Here is a 21,819-nt window from a genome sequence, read left to right as displayed (position 1 = left end):
GCCCAGCTAATTTTGTATTTTTAGTAGAGACAGGGTTTCACCATGTTGGCCAGGCTGGTCTCGAACTCCTGATCTCAAGTGATCCACCTGCCTCAGCCTCCCAAAGTGCTGGGATTATAGGCGTGAACCACCTCACTGACCTAGTCTAAGGTATTTTGTCACAGCAGCCCAAATGAATCAAGACACATTATCATCCAAGATTTGTAGCCAGAAGCTAATCACTTCTCACCTTCTTTCCTGTTACCATCCCCACTCCTCCCACTCCAGTTTCTTGTCTGGAGTCCTGAAATAGCCTCTTAATTGGTTTCCTTGCTTCACTCTTTGTCTTCCTTACTGTCTGTTCTCAACATGTGGCCACAGTGATTTAATATATATATCTATAAACCAGATATAATATATAATCCTCAGCTCATATCCCAGCAATAACTCCCCATAGCAATCAGAGGAACAGCTCAAGGCATTTGCAATTGCCTCCAGTCTCCCATGGGCTGCCTCCTCATACCTCTTGGGTTCATTTCCTTTCTCTGTCTCCTCAGTCACTCTGCTCCAGCCTTACTGGCCAGACAAATGTTTTTCCATTTTGCTAGGCCTGCTCCTGTTTTAGGGCCTTTGCTCTAGATGGTTCCTCTTTCTGGAATGTTCTTTACCTAGAAATCTATTTGGTTAACTCCTTTACCTCCTTCCAGTCTTTGATTAAATGTAGCCTTCTCAATGAGGCCAACCCTGACCACCCTCTTAAATACCACAGCATATGGGCTGCAGCATTTACTCTGCTGTGCTCTTCTGTTTTTCTACACACTTATCATCATCTAACATCATAATTTTATTTTAAATGTTTCTGTTTATGTCTTTCCCTGGCAGAGTGTAGACTCTGTGAAGGGAACAATTTCGTTTATTAATTGATGTGTATCCCAAGCACCTAGAACAGTGTTTATAAATAATAGTTTTTAATAAATATTTGCTGACCGTCAAGTCCATTTTCATAAGCAAAAGCACTGTTTCCTGAACAGTAATCTGAGGAAGGTTTCTTCTAAAGGATGTACACAAAACAAATCCTGTGGTCAGCTAATTTTGATGGCCCCTTCTTCGAAACTGACATGAGTACTTATTGGTAGATTTTTTTGTGATCTCTGTGAATATCAAAACTTACTTTACAGGATACTCAAGGAGATCAACCAATCCTGATGGAAAAGTGTTTAGAAAGGAAATGAAAGTTGCAGCAATTATACATTAGGAGTATAAGAAGAGAGCCTAATGAATAGGGGCAAATACCTACTTTAGTGCTATAAATAACATTTCACTGTACACTCAGCATTTAGGGCTGGCTAGTCTAATGTGCTGACGGAAGCCCACACAGACTCAGAACAACAAGCTGGGTCATGAGGACTTAAGTGAGAAGAGAAGAGACAGTCATGAGTTCAGCTGGCTGCATTGATTGCCAGGAAACTATCCACCCATTCATTCCAAAACATTGTTGTGCTTGGTACTATCATTGGCCCTGGGAAGCCGGCCACAGAACAGAGTGAAGAGTAAAGGAAAAATACAAGAGTTGAGGGAGATTCCAATTCGTCTCCAAGGCAAATATAAAGTCTTGGGTTGAGGGGTTAACACTGTGCAGCTCCCTGAAGCCTAAGGTGGCAGTGGCCTCAGCAACAACACCCAAGGTGGAGTTAGGGTAGAGGACGGGGAGGGCGGGACCAAGCATCTCGGAATACCCAGTGGTTCCAGGGCATTAGGCAAAGCCCCAGCTTGCTCTTTTTTCTTACTGCAGCCAACCATGGAATCTGGGTAGCACAGGTTTTTGTCTGTCTTTATGTACTCAAACATTATCTTCAATCACGCTTTGTTATTCATAGGACACTTCTTTGGCAACAGTAACTATGTGGAACACAGTCAATGAAGTAGGAAGTATGGAAAGTGCCTCTGAAACAATGGCATGGAGGGTAGAATGGCGTGGAGTTTATCTGCTTAAAATAAAAATACTTCACTTCTTTAGGAACTCCTTAGGCACTCTGCCAAAGCCGAGTGACTCTACGGCAATTTGTAGAGCTCCCCAAATCACAGGACAACCAAAGTAGCAGGCAAGGTAGGAACAAGTGAAATATGAGAGCAGAAGGGGAGATGGAAAAACTAGAAAGCAGACACAGTAGTCGAGAAAGTGTACCTCTCTGGGCATAGTTTAGTGCAAGGACAAACTCTTTATTTTTTATTTTTATTTTTTTTGAGACAGAGTTTCATTCTTTTTGTCCAGGCTGGAGTGCAATGGCGCGGTCTTGGCTCACCACAACCTCCGCCTCCCGGGTTCCAGCGATTCTCCCGCCTCAGCCACCTGAGTAGCTGGGATTACAGGCATGCGCCACCATGCCCGGCTAATTTTTGTATTTTTAGTAGAGACAGGGGTTTCTCCATGTTGATCAGGCTAGTCTCAAACTGCTGATCTCAGGCAATCCGCCCCCCTCAGCCTCCCAAAGTGTTAGGATTACAGGTGTGAGCCACCACGCCCTGTCACAAAGACAAACTCTTGATGTGTTAGTGGACTTCAAGACACTGCTGTATTGCAGGATGGGTTCCTGTTCACAATAATGCCTGAGTCATCAGTAAGGATAAAGGTAAGATCACTAACTCTGTTTTAGTATTCAGGGTCATGTGCAATGCATTTTAGAAAGATCTCCCTCCCCTAAAACGAAGGCAAAAATAAAACGTTAGTGCATAAAGGGTAAGCTTCAGTTCTTTTATGTTTTTTGAACAAAATCTCTCCTTCAGTTCTCAGACCTGCTGTAAGGGATCATTATTATTATTCCTACTTTACAGAGGAGGTTACAGAGGAGAAAGCTGGGGCTTCGTGAAGTTCATCGATTTGCCCAAAGTCCCCAAACTAGTAAAAGGCCGCACTGGGTTTTCATACCCAGTTGTTTTACTCTAAAGGCTGAGTTCTTGACCTCCTGTCCTCAAGACACCTTCCTGCTTTGGCCTCCCAAAGTATCAGAATTGCAGCATTGTAATTCCTGCACTGCACCTGTAATTCCTGGTTTAATACAGTATTCTTAAACAAAAAATGCTATAACATAGCTAAATCTGGCAGACGTTCAGTTATATCAGTTTCTTCATTTTCTGAACATGTACAATGTTTAACTGTGATCCCCACTTGGAAAATATGTTAAGTAGGCAGGTTGCAATACAGGTTCCAAGCAAACACATAACAGTTGAGCTAAAACATGAAGAAATGGATCATTGATTGAAAAATATAAATTACCTGAAGTTTTGTGGATGATGCTTAAAGAAACTGCTCAAAAAACAATGGTGATACCTATCATGGGTCAGTTTTGACCATTCTTTCAGATCAGCTCTCAAATGTTAAGCCTGGAGTTTAATGTCCTATGTAGGCAACAATTTCTGCTATTTCCTGAAGGAAAATAGTATTATCCTCTTAGCATAATAAAAAGTATAATAAAAAGATTTCTGTATAGTTAAAAAGAACAGTAGAATACCCAAGTTTGAACCCTACACTTGCTGTTTACTGGATGGATAAGCTAGCTGCAATTTATTAGAAACAGTATTCATTTGAATGAAAATTGAGATGACATAATAATACAAATGAAAATAACACCTGCCCTTCCAACTTTATCATAGAGTTGTTGGGAGGATCAAAGGGGATAAGTAAGTATGCTCTGTGAATATATAGTATCATTACATTAAGTAGTATTATTAAAATGGTAATTCTCTTTTTACATGGGTTATATCATTTCAGATGGCTTAAATTTAGTTTTATTGGTGATTGTTTTTGATTGAATATAGACTGAAGGTATCAGTAGAGTTTTATCACCTTGAGGGATTATACTTTTGTAAACTTTTAGGATGTATTTAATTCAGTTTTGTTCTTTGATTATCAGTTTTGTTGTTTGATTTGATTTGGTATGTGAAGTAGGAAGTATGGAAAGTGCCTCTAAATATCCACGATAGAATGGCATGGAGTTTATCTACTTAAAATCAAAATACTTCACTTCTTTAGGAACTCCTTAGGCACTCTGCCAAAGCCTAGTGACTCTACGGCAATTTGAAGAGTTTTTATCAGTCCATGGTAATATGCAGCCTTCCCAATACGCTAGAATCTTTTTCAGGTCTTTTTGTGCCTGGCTTTAATTTTTGACCAGTCTTCAGGATGTGCAGTGGATCTCCTGGATAATGTCACATTCTGAGTATGGCTCCATAAGGAAGATTTATAAAACTGACCTTGATATCAAGCCTCACTCTACTGCAAATAGAAAACAGGAGAGACAGACAGCGTGTCTGTGGCATCACCCCTAGCATCTCATTTTGAACAGTAAATGTAATGCCTTGTCTACAAAAATGACAAGGCTGTATCAGGTGTGTGGGCCGGCCTCTTGATAAAGAGAAAAATGCTATGTTTTAGAGGAGGCAATGCCTAATGAATAAAGAGCCCAGGCTCTGGAATCAGACAGACACATTTCCCTTAACCTCCCTAAATACAACCAAGTTACTTAAGCTCCCTTAACCCCAGGTTTCACATCTATAAAATAGATTATTGTAACTACCACAGGATTATTAGCACTGGTAAATGAAACAGCTTTTGTAAAGTGATATCTAACATGTAATAATTATTATGAAACTACAATTGACAGAGGATGGCAATAGAGATACTGATGAAGGAAAAGAGAGCAATGTGTCCATGGTGCTGCTCTTATACATCTGAGCATCATGTAAACAACTTCTTCAAAGTCTGTTTCATTCATCTGTAGTGTAGCTGAGCTACTGTCTTGGTTCTGGGTTATCCAACAGTAGTTTTTTTTTTCTTTTTTTAAAGCATTAATTATACTACAGTATCAATAGAACAGAACTATTAAGTTCTGTGCCATTTTGTTTGTAAGCTCTAACCATAGTTACTACATTTTTATTTTTATTTCCTTTTCGATGGAGTCTCGCTCTGTCACCCAGACTGGAGTGCAGTGGCGTAATCTCAGCTCACTGCAACCTCCGTCCCCTGGATTCAGGCGATTCTTCTGCCTCAGCCTCCCAGGTAGTTGGGATTACAGATGTCTGCCACCACACCTGGCTAATTTTTGTTTTTAGTAGAGATGGGGTTTCACCATGTTGGCCAGGCTGGTCTTGAACTCCTGACCTCAGGTGACCTGGCTGCCTCGGCCTTCCAAAGTGTTGGGATTACAGGCCTGAGCCACTGCACCTGGCCATTTTTAAAAGAAAAATTTAGACTAGGTTATGAACTTGTTTGTTGAAGAGAAAAAAACCTGTGTAAGGCTAATATATGTATATATTTTATATATACATATATACATATGTATATATGCAAATTAATATATTTATATATAAATTACATATATTTTATATGTATTATATCTGTCTCTTATACACATCTAGATGTGTATAAGAGACAGAAGTTATACTGAAATATATGTATATATTTTATATATACATATATACATATGTATATATGCAAATTAATATATTTATATATAAATTAAATATTTATGTATACATTTATTTATAAATATATAAATTAAAATATTTATATATAAATATATATACACACGTATGCGCGCGCACACACACACACACATATATATATAGCCTATGTGAGGACTATTCTTTGAAGTCTTGAAAGACACAGCTTTGTGAAAATTATAAAGGGTTTGAGGCACTTGCTCCAGAAATACTTCCCAAAGTGACCTACTTCTGTTTTTCAGCAACTCATATCTGAGTGTTAATTTTTTTTTTCTTTTAAAACAAAGCCCTGTCTGCTCTCATATGTCTCACTTCAGCTGTCATCTAGCTCCAGAAAAGATCAATGTTGCTCCAATGCTGGTCATTTTCCAGGACCATATGATATTAAAGGGACCTATCTAGCCTAGTGATCCTCGAGTATATGCCTGTGCGCGTGTGTGCGTGTGTTTGTCTTTCTGTCTGTAGTGTGGGTTTGCTTGTGAGTGGTAGAGATTGTCATCTGGTGGTGACATCTCCATTCGGTTAGGTTGTGGGAGTGGTGGTACAGACGTTTTTTTTTTTTTTTGCCTCCTCCATAGGGGACATAGTTTGAGAAACTCTGGCCTGGCAATTTAATGCTCTGTGCAGTTTAATGGTGATAAAACTGAAGAAGGCAAGAATGAGGCCTGAGTCTTGGAGGTTATAAAACTCCTGAAGAAGGCAAGAGTGAGGCCTGAGTCTTGGAGAGAAAGTGGTTGTCAGTGCCTGAAAGGCCTTCGGTTTAATTTGAAGCCAGAGGCCACATTGATAAAGTCTGCCCCGAAAGTCATTGCTTGTCTGAGCGAATGCTCCAGGGGTTTACCCGGCGGAGCCTGGGGGCCACGTGAGCTCACTTTCTTTCGTTTTCTACCCGGCAGCCTGGAATACTGCCTTCCTGAAACCCCTTTTCATCAGCTAGCGATTCCTGGAAAGGCTTCAAGATTTTTATGTTTCTCAGAACCTAGCAATAACTTGGAAAAGTTTTTCAAGTAACAGTGATGCATGGGTGTCTGGGGGCAGAGAAGGAGCAAGGCACCTTTTTTGAGGACCTGTGGCATGCAAATGACTTATCAGAATGAACACAGTATAACAGTAAACACCGTTTCTTATAGAGGTGAAATAATTCTCACTCCACAGAGACGGAAGTGACCCGAAGCTAGCAGTCTCCTGTATTTGCTTGTGTGACACCGAGCATGTCAGATCAGGGTGTAGGAAACTATGCCTAGCGCAGAGGAGGGTAAAGGAAGTAGGGAGTCTGGTGGCTGCGGCATTCTCGAGCAGCGCAGGGTCTCTCGAGCTTCCAGCCACAGGCAGAGGAACCCTTTGGGGCTTGAAAGGGAAACGCAGCCACTCAGTCGCTTCGACTGCGGCGGCGACGACGAAACCAAAACAGGGTGGGGCGGGGTGGGTGGTGCTCTGTAGTGGAAGGCGCCCGCTGGGTGAGGTCTTTGCGTCTGGCAGGGGGCTAGGACGGTCAGCCCAGGAGGAGGAAAGGCGCGTCCCGCCTCCAGCTGCAGGGCCAGGCGGCGGCGCCCGCTGGCGTCGCTTTCCCTCTCCTGGTCCGCCTCGGTGCAGGCCGGGCTGGGCGGGCCGGGCGGCGCTCGGGGGCCGGGCTCGGAGTCCCCACTTTTCCTCCCTCCTTCCCTCCTCTCGGGGCCGTCCCGAGCGGCCGGGCCAATGGGCGTGGAGAGGAAGGGAGCGGGAAGCGGGGCGCATTGGGCCCGGCCCTCCTACGGCGCCCGTGGCTGCAGCGCCAGCGCCAACGCCAAGTTTGCGCCCCGAGAGTTTGCGCCGGTTCGTGTCCCCCGGTCTCCGGTTCGCTCCCCCGCGAGTCAGGCGGCCGTACACCCCTCGGGGCAACCACCCACGAGCACCCGGGCGGGAGGACGCCGAGCAGGGGGTGTTGCGGGCTGGAACCGGGGCAGCCACCTCCCGAAGATGCAGGATGGCAGCAGAGCCGCAGCCGTCCAGCCTCTCCTACCGCACCACGGGCTCCACCTGCCTGCACCCGCTCAGCGAGCTCCTGGGCATCCCGCTGGACCAGGTAACTGTGGGCCGCGAGCGCAGCGACCCCAGCTCCCCAGCGATCGCGGGCGTGGGGCGGGCGAAAGTGTTATCCACCGTCCCTCCGCCTCCATGGCGAATTTTACAGCCACACACTAGACAGTTGGCTTTTTTTTTTTTTTTTTCTTTCTTGAGTTGATGTTAGTGTTTTTCTCCTTGTGTGAAAAATATTGGTACAGCCTGCGCGGCAAGTTCGACTGACTGAACTTTTTTTTTTTTTTTTTTTTTAAGATTTTTTCTTTAAGTTTGGGATTGCCTCGTTTCCTGTAATCAAGTTCAAGTTCTGAAGTAGTCTGATAAATGAAACCAGAGTTTGTTTCATCAGTGTCCTCAAGTCGTTATTATTTTTAACTTAGATGACCGTACTTTAAAAATAAGGGCGATTAATCTGTAGACTGTAGTCTATAGATTTTGAATGCAAGACCTGGGTTTTAGGCTTCTGCGGCGAGGCTTGTTCAGGGGTGACAGTTACTTTGTACCATGTGTGATGCGGGACACACAAGGACACTTCGGTTTTCCCAGGGTTCGGTTGGCTCATATGCCTGGGGCTGGAGCTTCTGAGTAGGACAGGTTAGTGGGACGAGAGGGGCCCCAGTAGAGTTATTTGAACTGTCCAGGAATTATCTACAACCATTAAAATTAAAAATGGCAACAACAGTGATTCCTGGCAAGAAACCTTCCTGAAGATAAAGCCCGTCTTACGCATTTCCTTGTCTCTTCAGGTGCTGCAGGCTAGATCTGCGGGATACTTAGTAGTGACCCAATCAGTAAATGTTGATTTAAATGGAAATGGGCAGGGCATGCGGGGGGAGGACCCACTGCGCTCCTGTTTTCTTTCATGCTTTTTGCCCGGTTTTCTTCCCCTTCCTCTCACCAGTGCTCCTTTTCCTTTCCTTTTAACAAGAGCACACCTGCTGCCCTTTCCGCACACCCCTTCAACAACGAGAAAGTGAAACCTGGACATTTGCCTTATTCGGGTCCTGTTTACTGAGCCACCCTCATACCTGGCTCACTCTGAGGACCTGACTGAGAACTCCACCTGACACGACCATTGTGTTCTCATCAGTCGCAAAATCGAGAAAGTCAGGAACTTGGGAAGCGTTTCAGGTGCCAAAGCATTTGTGCTTTTGTAAATTACTCTTTAGTTTCTGGTGAGGATGAGATAGACCCAGGGACCCAGGCAGAGGCAGACATAATAGCAAATTCTTTAGTTCTGAAATTAAATAAAACTCATAGCTGAATTTCCTTAAGGGGAGTTCGTTTTGTACTTACCTCTCCACTCCCTATCAGAGGGTATTTTAATTGCATTTTCTCTTCTAAGCTCTTCTACATAGCTAGAAAGACTCCAGGAAAGCTTTTTGTATGGCTACAGGACCGTGGCAAGTTACGGCTGGGAGGTGCTGGAATAATTTTTTTAATGTCTTTCAATTGTATCGCCTATTTTCCTATAAAGGTAATTCTGGTTTTAATACATAAAAAGGAACAAAAGAGCCTTATGGATGTTTAAGACTGGGAGGGAGGGAGGGAATTCTGGAATAAACCGAAGGAGAAATGTTTGCCATGGCCAGGAGCACCTGAGATCTCTTGGCTCTTGGGTCAGTCTGACCACCCTCCAGCAGGAGCGAGTCTGGATGACCCTTGGTGGAAGAAGCACTTAAAAGGCAGTGCCCCAGGTAGCTTATTTTAGGCCCAAGGAGGCTACATTGTGACTTGCGAGTTTGGAAGCGTTGTGTGTTTTTCCCTTTCACATTTTTAAGGCTTTTTAAGGGCTTAGATGTCAGACTGACCTGGGTGCAATTCCAGCTCTGCCAGCAAACTTCCCTTCGTGACTGCCAGCTGGTACTCTACCCTCTTGGAGCCTCAGCATCCTTGTGTAAAATGGGAGATGACAATAAGACCTACATTTTGAGGTTGAGAAATTTTGTATGATGTAAAATGCCTTACATTAGGAAGGTTCTTGTATCAGACAGGGTGCTTGCAGGAAACAGGAACCAACCCCACTGGCTGAAATGAACGAACTTTAATGAATTACTTAGAGAGGCATGGGCAAGGTTAAGGGAATCAACAAAGGATGTTGAGGTGCTGAGATCAGAAGTAGGGGGCAGCTGGAAGGGAAAGTGGAGGAACTTTACTGCCATTTGTGAGAGCAGGACCAGCTTGGAGGTCGTGAAGAATAAGAGAGAACCTCAGTCCTTCTTCCTACCTTGTAGCCTTTCCATCTCTTCACAGTGACCCCCAAAAGTTATTGGCCTCAGCCTGCAGGGGCTCCTCCTATGGCACAGGACAGGCAGGATAACGGTGGAGCCAGATCTGGGGGGTAACCCGAGGATAAGAGTGCAGGCCTTGATACGTGTTTGCTCCTGTCCTATTAGAGAGTGACTTTTGATTGGTCTGGGATATGCTCAAAATTATAAAATAAATATCTCAAGTTACTCAAATAGGTTTTTTGTATGCCTCTTAAGGACACTGAATCATTTTCCTAATGTCTTAACATCCTAATTCCTGATTGATTGCACTCCTGTGAATGTCTTTAGCCTCTGGATCCTGTGTCAAGTAGTTTATTATCAGCAAAAATGGAAATACCTGGTAAGCATTCTGCTTCGTATGTGGAGAACTCTTTATTCATTCTTTTTCATCTGATTCTTGCATTTATCTGTTCTGTTAACTTTGTGGCATCCTTAAATAGGAAAGCCTGAATGTAGTTAGGACTACACTCAGGAAAAGTCTATGATTTTTTTTTTTCCAGGGACTTTGATTAGTCTGACATCCTTCTAAAGATGTGAAATGTAAAATTATCTCCCTTAATTAGAGACAGATAGAGCATAGTGATTCAGATGCAGAATACAGGAAATGGGATGATGACTTGTGGGCCTCTCTAGGTGCTTCAAAGATAAGCTTGTTGAAAACTTTATTTCTAAATGATGGGCCCCTGTCCAGTGAGCAAGTACAGAGCTACGGTAGTTAGTAGGATTACTCCAATAAAAACCTTCACTTAGGATAAATTAGGCAAGCACTTTTCTTTCCCATTTTGGGGGAATCAAGGAATCATCTGCTCCTGTCCTCCCCACTTTGTTTTGGTTGTGGAGTGTAACTTGATGTGCCTTTAAACTAAAGGTTTGCAAGATTGATTCAGTTGCCAAAACAGATGATAATGTTGACGTTAGTACTTTGTGTAGTGCACAGTTATGTCCTAGGAGATGTGAAAGCTGAAATGGAAAGTTTTTCCAGGCTTTAAGGAACTTCCAGTTTGGTGGTTGGAAATTCTGCCCACCACCAAAGCATTTTTGGGGTATTTTACCTGATGGTGACCCCAAACTGTGTGTGTGTGCGTGCATGAAGTATGAATTCTGGGTTACACTAGGACTCTCTGAGGTGTTCCTGCCCCCCGCCCATTTAGCATCAGCAGAAAAAGGGGCAAGGGGAAAATAGACCAGGAGATAAGAATCCAGGAAATAATTTTGAGGTTAAAACAGCGAATGTTTAGGATTATTAATGTAAGCTTGTGTCACCATTTAAAAGTCTGAATGAATGAAGACCAGCTTTAAAGACGTGGCACTCCATACTAATGGTGATACCAGGAGTAAGTTTGATTATTTTACCTGGGCCCATGACTACAACATTTCTTTCTTTCTTTCTTTTCTTTTTTTTTTTGAGACAGAGTCTAGCTCTGTCACCCAGGCTGGAGTACAGTGGTGCCATCTTGGGCTCACTGCAAGCTCCGCCTCCCAGGTTCACGCAATTCTCCTGCCTCAGCCTCCGGAGTAGCTGGGATTACTGGAGCATGCCACCATGCCTGGCTAATTTTTGTATTTTTATTAGAGATGGGGTTTCACCATGTTGGTCAGGCTGGTCTCGAACTCCTGACCTTGTGATCCACCCACCTCGGCCTCCCAAAGTGCTGGTATTAGAGGCGTGAGCCACTGCACCCTGCCGACTACAAAGTTTCTTTACCTATCTGGAGCTGTCAGTCCTGGTTGCTTCCCTTGGCCATGCTTGCAAAGCCCAGCCTTCAGTTCTCTTCTTATCTAAATCTTGTCCTTCGTTAAAAGCTCAGCTCACATTCCAGTCATTGTTAAATCAATTAAATATTTATTTAATGCTGTTAGTGCCAGGTACCTGGCCATGTGGTAGAAATACAAGGACGAAAAAAAATCAATGTCCCCATCCTACAAGGGCTTATATACTCTAGAGGAAACAAAAGGCCAATGTAAGTGTATAGGCTGTATATGGTCACAGACCTGTGTAGGCGCTGTACAGGTTTGTAGATGGTGCCGTGGTAGAATAGAGAAGGGATGCCCACAGGACATGCTGGACTCATGTAGAATTGACTGTTTACATTTAATGCTTGGTAAATGTGACCTTATATTGTTAGTTATCTTGCTGGGTTTGTAAGCTTAATTCCAAACTAATTTAAAGTCTCTTTGTAGTCAAGGCTTGAGTTCCCATGCAACTTTATTTATGGATCCTGACATCTAAATTTCATGTAATTTTCACAAGTCTTGAAATATTCTTCCTTAGATTTTTTTTTAACCCTTTAAAGTGTAAAATGCATTTGTAGCATGTAGGCCACAGAGAAACAGGCAGTGGGCTGGATTTGGCCTGATAATCAGGTCCCCTCAAATATGGTGCATGGATTGTCATCAGAATCTTCTGCCATGGGTGTTTCTGGGATCCCGCCCTATCCTGCTGAATTTGAATATCAGGGTGTGAGGGCACTTCCCAAGTGATTCTTATGCCAACTAAAGTTTGAGAGCCATTACTATAGTCAAGGGAGGATATTGCAGGGTTTAAGTTGTGAAAAGATTTTCATTTTGTGAAGGGGTATGGAAGGTCCTCACTGATGGAGGTAGGGATGGAGGAGGAAGCAGGGGTTTTGTGGATGAGTGCAGGGTTAGAGAAGTATTTAAGGGAAATTGAGAAAGCACTGACAAGGTCAGTTGAATGAGCCGCTGAATATAATCAACCTACTGACAATTATACATTTTTAGACCAATGAATATGCACAAATACGTGCTTTGTTTCTTTCAGCAGCTCCTTTCAGGAGCAAAAGTGAAACAGAAGTTTTCAGAGAAGGTTGTTGGGAAGTTAAGAAGCTCGAATGTTAAAAGATGCTGACAAATGGTTGATGGTGATAAGAGTGAAGAGGAAAACTTCTTGAGATGGTGGTTCGTGTAGGGGCAGGTACAGAGGAAGTGAGAGAGCTGGAGGGCTGGGATATGCGAGTGAAGGATTTTTAGTGAAGTCTTTCTGGGTGATGATGAAAATTGGGGTGTGCACCTGAGGGTTGACCAGGGTGAAAGTCTGTTCAGTGTAGCAAGCAGGGGAAATGGGGTATTTGTATTTGATGGATTGTCCTTCTTGACATTGACGGTATCCAGGTGAATTTGGGGAGTTGCGGTGGAGAAGACTATGAGGTCCCTAAGGTGTCCAGGAATATGGAGGAGTCACCAGAGGTGGGTAGATTCTGAAAGCAGGAAGAGGGAGCAAAGAGGGTGTGACCTGGCCTGCTGTCTGTCATGCACTCAGCCCGCACCTCTGCCTGCATCTTCTCACATAACATTAGGAGTGTGGGGGAGTCTAGAGGGAGGAAAGGTTTCCTATGAGGATAGTGGAAGGAAAATAGTACAAAGCGGCTGGGCTTGGTGGCTCACCCCTGTAATTCCAGCACTTTGGGAGGCCGGTGGGGGGGGCCAGATCACCTGAGGTCAGGAGTTTGAGACCAGCCTGGCCAACATGGTGAAACCCCATCTTTACTAAAAATTCAGAGATTAGCCAGGTGTGGTGGTGCATGCCTGCAGTCCCAGCTACTCGGGGGGCTGAGGCAGGAGAATCACTTGAACCCAGGATGGGGAAGTTGCAGTGAGCCAAGATTGTGCCACTGTACTCCAGCCTGGGTGACAGAGCAAGACTCCATCTCAGAAAAAAAAAAAAGAGAAAAGAGAAAAAGAAAACAGTGCAAAGCAGCAATGGGGGGTTCTGGGAAAGCCCTGACCTGCTGCTTCTGACCTTGGCTTTGCTGTCGTGGTGGTAAAATGAGAACAGAGGGCGTGCTTTGTGAAGGTCAGCAGTAGAAAGGAAGGGAGTGGGAATATGAGTCACAGAGGAGGGGGAGAAGGAAGTCAGGGGCAGCACATGGATGCAAGTTGAGAAGTGGCTCTTGCAAAACGCGAGTGAGGGTTGGAGAGGTGTGGGAGGGGTCTAGGCAGCTAGGGTGGCCCCCTAGGGTCTCAGAACCCTGATGAAGCGGTGTCCAGTGACTGACTTTGAACTTTGCAGTCCTTCCTGGAGCTGCACGTTCATGTGGTGGAAAGTTCCTTTGTGGTTCTGAAGAGCTTGCTGGTGGCAGGTGGGGGGGCCTTTTGGAAGCAGCCTGAGGGCATTGAATGTGGATGTGTTGGGGGTAAGATGGTGAGGTATAAACCCCCAGGTCCACACAGTTGCAGAGGACAGGGCTGGTGGAGTTGGGGACTGTCCTTCAGAGCCTGTGTGAGGATGGGCCATCTCCATGGTGGAGGATTCCGGGTAAGTCCACAAGGTGGGCTGGCCTACTGGAAACTGCTGGCTGGTGTCACAGTCTGGTGGCTAGATTTGACAAAAATTGAAAGGAGGACAGAGAGATCACAGGAATGGCCATATATTCCCTGGCATTTGAAGCAGAGGCCTAGTGTGTCCTGGAGCTTTAGCCTTCCTGTCATGGAGCAAGAGGTGGTTCTTCACAACTTGGCCTCAGTTTACCTGTCTGGCTTAAGGACACTGATAACTCCATACATTGAATGCTTATGCTCCCAGCACTGCTCTGCATGCATTCTCTCAGTTAATACAGTACTAAAAGTTATTCCCCAAATTTCTTCCTTCTTTCCCCAAATTTTTTCTTTCTTTTTTTTCTTCTTTCCTCCTTCCTTTTCTCTCTTTTCTTTCTGAGATGGGATCTCACTCTGTTGCCTAGGCTAGAGTACGCTGGCTTGATCATGGCACCCTGCAGTCTCAAACTCTTAAGCTCAAGCAATCCTCCTGCCTCAGCTTCCCAAGTAGCTGGGACTAAAGGTGCACACCACCCCACCTGGCTAATTTTTTTGTATTTTTTGTAGAGATGTGGTCTTGCCATGTTGCCCAGGCTGATCTTAAACTCCTGGCCTGAAATGATCCTCTCGCCTCAGCCTCCCAGAATGTGGGGATTATAGTCATGAGCTACCACACCCAGCCTGTTTCCCAAATTTCAACTTAGGAAGCAGCCCCCAGGGCTTATGTTACTTGCTTGTAGCTGGGCAGGGGCAGAGGCAGGACCTGAACTCAGGTCTGTCACTGGAGGCCGTGCTCCTGGTTGCTGCACTGCATCCCAGGACCGTTTTCCCTGTGTGCTGTGCTTCCACCACAGTGGACTGTTTACTTCCTATCCCTCAAACACGGTGTGTCTTTCACACCCTCCAGCCTCCGCACACACACACTTCCTTCTCCTTGGAGGTTTATTCCTCGTCCTGGTCCTCAATTCCTGTTTCCAGGCTGGGCCCTAAAATCCTTTCCTCCTCTTTTCCCTCTGCAACCCAGTTCTCCCTCCCCACCAGGGCCAAATGGACCCCTTTCTCTGTTTCTCCATAACATTCTATCCATATTACATTGCTCTGCCTTTCACTTTACGTCTTCGATATTTATTGGTCTTCCTGTCCTGCCTGACTGAGAGGCTTCTTGCCATAGTTACTTATTGAGCGCTGTGTGCTAGTGGGCTAAATGGAGATACAGAGATTAGTGAATTACCTGTGCCTTCTATGAGATAGACATGTAGACACTTGGTAAACTGCTGTTTGCCTGTAAGCCTTGAAATACATGTGCTCAACGCACACACCATTGCCGGAGGACGCGGGGCCTCAGCATCTCTGGGCCTCTCCTGAGACGGTGCTGGGGGAGAACTTCCTGGGAGCAGCTGCTTTAGAAGCAGGAGGGAAATTAGAGGGGAGAGGGGCCAGATGAGACCGTCAGAATATTCTGGGAGGAAGAGAAGAGAGTCACATTCTTTGTGGGCAGGGATCGTTATCCAAAAAGAAAATATCAACAAATTGAATGTAAACATTGGATTGTCTTTTATTAGCGATTCATGAATCAGGCAGCATCCCATCTGTAAAATGGCAAGGCTGAGCTGAGCTGAAGAGGTGGACTTTACAGGTAGAAAAGGCTGAAGAAAGCAGAAGCAAAGAATAAGAAGCAAAGTTACTTTCCTTATAAGGTTAAAAAAGATGGGACTTCTTAGACTGGCTCAGGTAGCCTGGGCCCCTTTTCTGTTGGTTGCTGTGAAGCTCCTGTTTTTTTTTTTTTGAAAACGGGCCCATTGTAAAGTTGTTTGTTTATATAGCTCCTAGTACCAGTGACTCCATTCTGGTTTGGTCTGGTCTGTGGGGCCTAGTGCAGGAGCTCGATCCAAAACAATCGTTCCTTATTAATTTTATTTAACACCACCCAGGATGCATCTTCGTCATCTTTGTATGCTTAGGACAAAGTAGGAGCTAAATACATGTTTGTTGAATTGAAATGGAATTTTATTTACATTTTTGGATTGGAATGAATGACTTAATTAAGATAAAATTGGGAGCCAGTTCTTTTCACCAACTGAATTAGGCCTGTTTATTATTTGGAACCTGAATATCAGATTAAATGGGCCTAATTTCTAATTTGAAAATTAATTCATGGCTCAGTTGCTGATAGTGAAATGTTTATCTTGGATTATTTAAAGATGGCATACTCCATTCCCATTTTCATTGTGTGTAGTTCATATACTCATCACCTCCAGTTATAAATGCAGCTGTTAGTATCATTTTTTTTGGCCCAGTTGTTTCAGATTTCTGTGAACATGTAGAAATTTCCTTTAGCAGTCTAAAGTCAAGTCATACATACAAAAGATGCCATATAGTCAAATACTCTCAAGTATTCTGTAGCTTGGCTTTGGAATTACATTTTTTTGTTTTATATTTATTTTTTATTGAGACAGGTCTTGCTGTGTTGCCCAGGCTGGTCTTGAATTCCTGGGCTTAAGTGATCCTCCTACCTTAGCCTCCCAAAGTGCTGGGATTACAGGCGGAAGCTACCATACCCAGCTAGGAATTACATTTATAAAGGAAAATTTCATTAAAAGATTATATCTAAAGAGATAAAATCTGGAAATATCTTTTGTACCAGTGACTTGTATAAAGAATTCAGTCTGTGTCACTTAGTAACAGTGACTGTGTGCTTTTCAAAGGCTTTCTATTTTAAGTCAGCTCTTTTAGTAAACAAGATAAAGGGATAACTTATTGCAGTCTCATTAATAACAATTTCTAGTAGTTTTGCCATGCAAACACAAAGATAGAGAGTCATCAGTGGGAAAAGTAACTCCAAATAGTTTGTACTGGTTAAAAATGTGCTTTATTAAAAGATAACTTATGTCTTTGGGCTTGAGAAATGTAACTATCTGCAAAAGGATTAAGTCATTAACCTATTTGCATTGTGATTTTTAGTTATCAAAAAAAAAAAGAAAAGAAAAGAAAAAAGGCCTTGGTGAATCATTTATCAACTTCCTTTTATTAGTGGAGCTCTGTTTTTAATTGTTTAAAGTTATCAGTGGTTAATCTTTTATGCATTAGTAAAACTGATTAATTTGAGAGATGGGTTTGAAAGTCCACAATCACCTTAAAGGGTTTAATGAAGGTTTCTGGGCTGATATTGCTGGGGATTTCCAGCAAACTACCATTTTATTATAAATATTCCATTCTCAGGTTTATTTACCAAACAAACAAAAAAACAAAACAGGGAACTCAGGTTCTAATGTAATTTGGAGAAGGGCAAGGGTACCTTTGAAAAGTTTGTGTTCAAGTTTTCCTAAACTCTTACTTCAAACAAGGAGTTAAAATCTTAAAATATTCTGTTATTTATTTATTTATTTTTTAACTTTGTCTCATTCATCATTCTGTGGCTGACTTGAAACAGATAAGTCAGCAAAGGTACACAGCAAAAGGTTGCTAAGACTTACAGGAAGTTACTAAACTCAAAAGTCATTTCATGAAATTTCATGAAGTGGTTTAACTGTGAGTGTCACTAGATTGAGACTTCTTTGTTCCTAAGACTCCCCACCCCCTACCCCGGTATTCTTTTTTGCTCTCTGTTTTCATTTTATTTATCTATCACATTCTTTTAAATTTTTATTTTTTATTGATTTTTTAAAAGCTTTTATTTTATACAGATACAGTTTACAAAAATCACTTTTCCGGCCGGGCAGGGTGGCTCATGCCTGTAATCCTAACACTTGGAGGGGCCAAGGCAGGTGGATCACTTGAGGTCAGGAGTTCGAGACCAGCCTGGCCAACATGGTGAAACCCCGTCTCTACTAAAAATACAAAAATTAGCCGGGTGTGGTGGTGCATGCCTGTAGTCCCAGCTACTCGGGAGGCTGAGGCAGGAGAATTGCTTGAACCCAGGAGGCAGAGGTTGCATTGAGCTGAGATCACGCCACTGCACTCCAGCCTGGATGACAGTGTGAGACTCCATCTCAAAAAAAAAAAAAAAAAAAAAAAAATCACTTTTCCAATTAGGTAGTACAGGCACTTACTATTGAAGTCACAAGCAGAAAATGGGATATAAGGAAAGGTCCGTCTCTTTCACCGCTGCTTCCCCTGTTTCCAGCTGGCCAGATTTCCATGGTTCAGTTGCATGGTTTCAGAGATAGTCTGTGTCTACATATGCCCAGAATCTTTTTGTCTCATTTTCTGACATAAGTGATAGCCTATGGTTCCTTCCCTCCGTCCCTTCTTCCCTGCCTTCCTTCTTTTCTTCCTTTCTTCTTTTCAACTTAACAGTGTCTCTTAGGGATTGATTCATGTCTGTATATATAGAGCTCTGGTGACTTTTGAACTTCCTTTCTGCCTTTTCTGAAAGCTTTGTTTCTGTTCTTCCAGTCATGGTTTTGTGTTATGAGAAAAATCTGGAATTATAACTCCCCCACAAACCGGGAAGGAGCTGAGAGACCAAAGAATGACTCCGACAAGTCCAACTTGGCAAGTAGATGAATTTATTAGGACTTATATATGGGACACTCCTGGGTGGCAGCAGGACAGCTCTAGAGATCCTCATCACCTCTTGTGTCTAAATTGCTTTGGAGATGATTTTCTGGCTCTTTGCCTCCTGTGTTTGAGTGATGCAATTGTGTTTTTTTTTTTTTTTTTTTTTTGGATAGGTTCACAGATACTCTCCGGGATGTTTGGGTTCTCAGGGGCACCTGATCCTTGGCTGGGCACCATGACCTTGGCTGACTGCCCAGCCTTCAAGGTTCAAGCAGCGGACGTACACCCTTAAATAACCTGGTGGGGGACTGGTCACCCTACACTTTCTCCTTTAGCAAATGCTGCAAATGGTGGTGGTGGGGGAGTGAGAGGGTTGGAGAGGGGTCCTTTCATGGTGACACTGCCTCCTCTGCTCACATTCCCAGGAATATGGACACCCTGGAGTGCTACTTACAATGGGACCTGTGAGGGGAAGAGCAATGAGCTGGGGGAGGCAGAAGACTTGGGGTTTGTTTCCAGTGTCCTTAAATGGAGAGAAGTGACTTGGGATATGGGCGTAAGGACATTAACTATTCCCTTGTCTCTTGTGCCTTAGGGATAAAAATGACTCTGCCTCCTACTGGCCTGGTGGCAGTAGACTTCTCCAGAATTCTTGATATCCCCATCTCCTGGAAACAGTGCTCTTTAAGACCAGTTTGGCTCTGGAATTTCAAGACTTTCGACCTTAGTGCAAAAGGGTTGGTTTTAGCTTTTAAAAGAACACATTTTGAAGGTAAAGATGACAAACCAAGACTTTTTTTCTTCCAATTTTAGTGGACTTAGGTAAAAAGATTGTACCTCTATAATTTGCTTTCTTGTTTCTCCAAATGAAATGTGTGCCATTCACCACATGTTGGGTGAACTGAGTTGACCTTTGGGGCTCTGGAATCTTCTATCTTCTTTCACCTCACCTAGAGTAAGGCCAGGATGCCTTAGGAACATGTGAACTATACTCTGGCAGAAAGATGTTGCAAAGAGCTTCTATTTTTTGTCCATTAGGAATGTTGAGGTGTTTATAGCCTCCTTTCTGCATTCTAGTAAAAGATAATTGCCTATTGTCTCCAAACAATAAATGTTAACTTACCTGCATATTATTTTATTATTTTATGTTTTTTGGAACAGAGTCTCACCCTGTTGCCCAGGCGGGAGTGCAGTGGCATGATCTTGGCTCACTGCAACCTCCGCCCTTTGGTTTCAAGAGATTCTCCTGCCTCAGCCTCTCAAGTAGCTGGGATTATAGGTGCCCGCCACCACACCTGGCTAATTTTTGTATTTTCGGTAGAGACAGGGTTTCACCATGTTAGCCAGGCTGGTCTCAAACTCCTGACCTCGTGATCTGCCTGCTTCAGCCTCCCAAAGTGCTGGGATTACAGTAATGAGCCACCACGCCGGGCCCTGCACATTATTTAACAAAAAGGAGGGAAATCAACATTTATACAGAATTAAATTCAGAAAGTCACTTTATATAAATTGTGGAAGGAAGGACAAAAAGAGGGTTTTCTTCTTTCTTTTTTTTTTTTTTTTTTTTTTTTTGAGACGGAGTCTCGCTGTGTCTCCCAGGCTGGAGTGCAGTGGCGTGATCTCGGCTCACTGCAAGCTCCGCCTCCTGGGTTCACGCCATTCTCCCGCCTCAGCCTCCCAAGTAGCTGAGACTACAGGCGCCCGCCACCACACCCGGCTAGTTTTTTGTATTTTCAGTAGAGACGGGGTTTCACCATGTTAGCCAGGATAGTCTCGATCTCCTGACCTCGTGATCCACCCGCCTCGGCCTCCCAAAGTGCTGGGATTACAGGCTTGAGCCACCGTGCCCGGCCGGTTTTCTTCTTTCTTATTCATGTATGCAGACTGGGGAAGAGTTTACAAAAAGGAAATAAAAGACTATGTTTTCTTGTTTTTGTTTTTAGTTTTTTTTGGTACTTTCATTCTTGTTGAGTTAAAGTTTACCCAGTTTCATATTTAGTTTTACTATGGTACAAAACTTAAGTTGATGTACATGGGTTTTTTTCTGTCTACAGATGTATTTAGAGTGTCTTTAGAAAATATATTCATCTCATTACCAGTTTTGTTAGTTTAAAAGAAGGGCAAAGTGAGGCTGTATATTAGAACAATCATTTCATCAAAATAGACGGTGGAGCTCTGTTTCATCATAATGATAAAATGAAAACTTTAGCCGAATTAGATTTAAAGGAGTTAATTGAGCAATAGATGGTTCCCAAATCAAGCAGCCTCCCAAGCCGGAGTAGGCTGTGAGACTCCAGCACGGCCACGTGGTGGAAGATTTATGGACAGAAAAAGGAAAGTGAAGTACAGGAAATGGAAGTAAGGTACAGAAACAGTTGGATTGATTACAGGATGGCGTTTGTCTTGTTTGAAGAAGGTTCAAATATTTGGATACATTTGATTGGCCAAAACTCGGTGATTGACACTAGTATGTAGGTACGGTCTGTTTACACCTCCACTTGTTGAAGTTTACGATGTACAGAAGAACATTTAGGTCGAAATTAAAATATGTAAGGAGGCAACTTTAGGATAAACTTGATTTAACATTAGCAATGAATGATGAATTATTGCTGTTTCTCTTAGCTGGTTGCAATTGCAGAGAGAATCCTGAGGAAGCTAGTGGGCTATAAAACAATTCAGAAATTGACTGCTTATGACTTTTTGTGAGAGCTGAAAAACCTCTTGTATACTTGGCAACCTTCAAATGTTTGTTAGAGTAATATGTGTCTAGATTTGGTTCGCTGCTGCAAAGTTTCTAGAAGAACTGGAGAAGTTAGAAAAGAGCAAGAAAAATGGTTACAAGAACAACTAGGCTGAAAATTGCTAAACAAAAGGAAATGAACTTAAATGTCAATGAATTGACTAAGAAAAGTCACAAGATGGTAGAGTGACCATCAGTGAAGACTGGAAAATGCTAGTTAGGCAACCATAGATAGGGTGGGCCACTAATGCATCTCATTTCCTGAAGAGAGTCTTGAACTTGTTGGTCTTTAGAGAGCACCTTTGTTCTGTTATTTTGCAACGAACCTTCTTTACCTCAAGTGAAAGTGCCAAGGGTCTCATGGGCATTTCAAAAAGTGACTTGCAGAATTTTAAAAGATTGCCATTTGTTTCGTATTAGATGGAACAAATTCTTAGGTGATCTTTTCTTTTCTTTCTCTCTCTCTCTCTTTTTTTTTTTTTTTTGTTGTTTTTTGAG

The 21,819-nt window shown here is 43.2% G+C and overlaps 1 protein-coding gene across 1 annotated transcript in view; it reads left to right on the top strand.

Moving 5' to 3' along the window:
* The first annotated feature begins 7,232 nt into the window (after nt 1-7,232).
* Nucleotides 7,233-21,819, top strand: part of MBOAT1 (membrane bound O-acyltransferase domain containing 1) — a 136,722-nt gene continuing 122,135 nt past the window's right edge. The window contains exon 1 of the mRNA XM_011998162.1: nt 7,233-7,540. Within this exon, the coding sequence (XP_011853552.1) occupies nt 7,442-7,540 (99 nt within the window). The 5' untranslated portion in view covers nt 7,233-7,441. The remainder of the gene's footprint in view (nt 7,541-21,819) is intronic.

The sequence above is a fragment of the Mandrillus leucophaeus genome, unplaced genomic scaffold, assembly GCF_000951045.1.
Source record: "Mandrillus leucophaeus isolate KB7577 unplaced genomic scaffold, Mleu.le_1.0 Scaffold56, whole genome shotgun sequence".
Taxonomy (NCBI): Eukaryota; Metazoa; Chordata; class Mammalia; order Primates; family Cercopithecidae; genus Mandrillus; species Mandrillus leucophaeus.
This window is presented reverse-complemented; position numbering and strand designations above follow the sequence as displayed.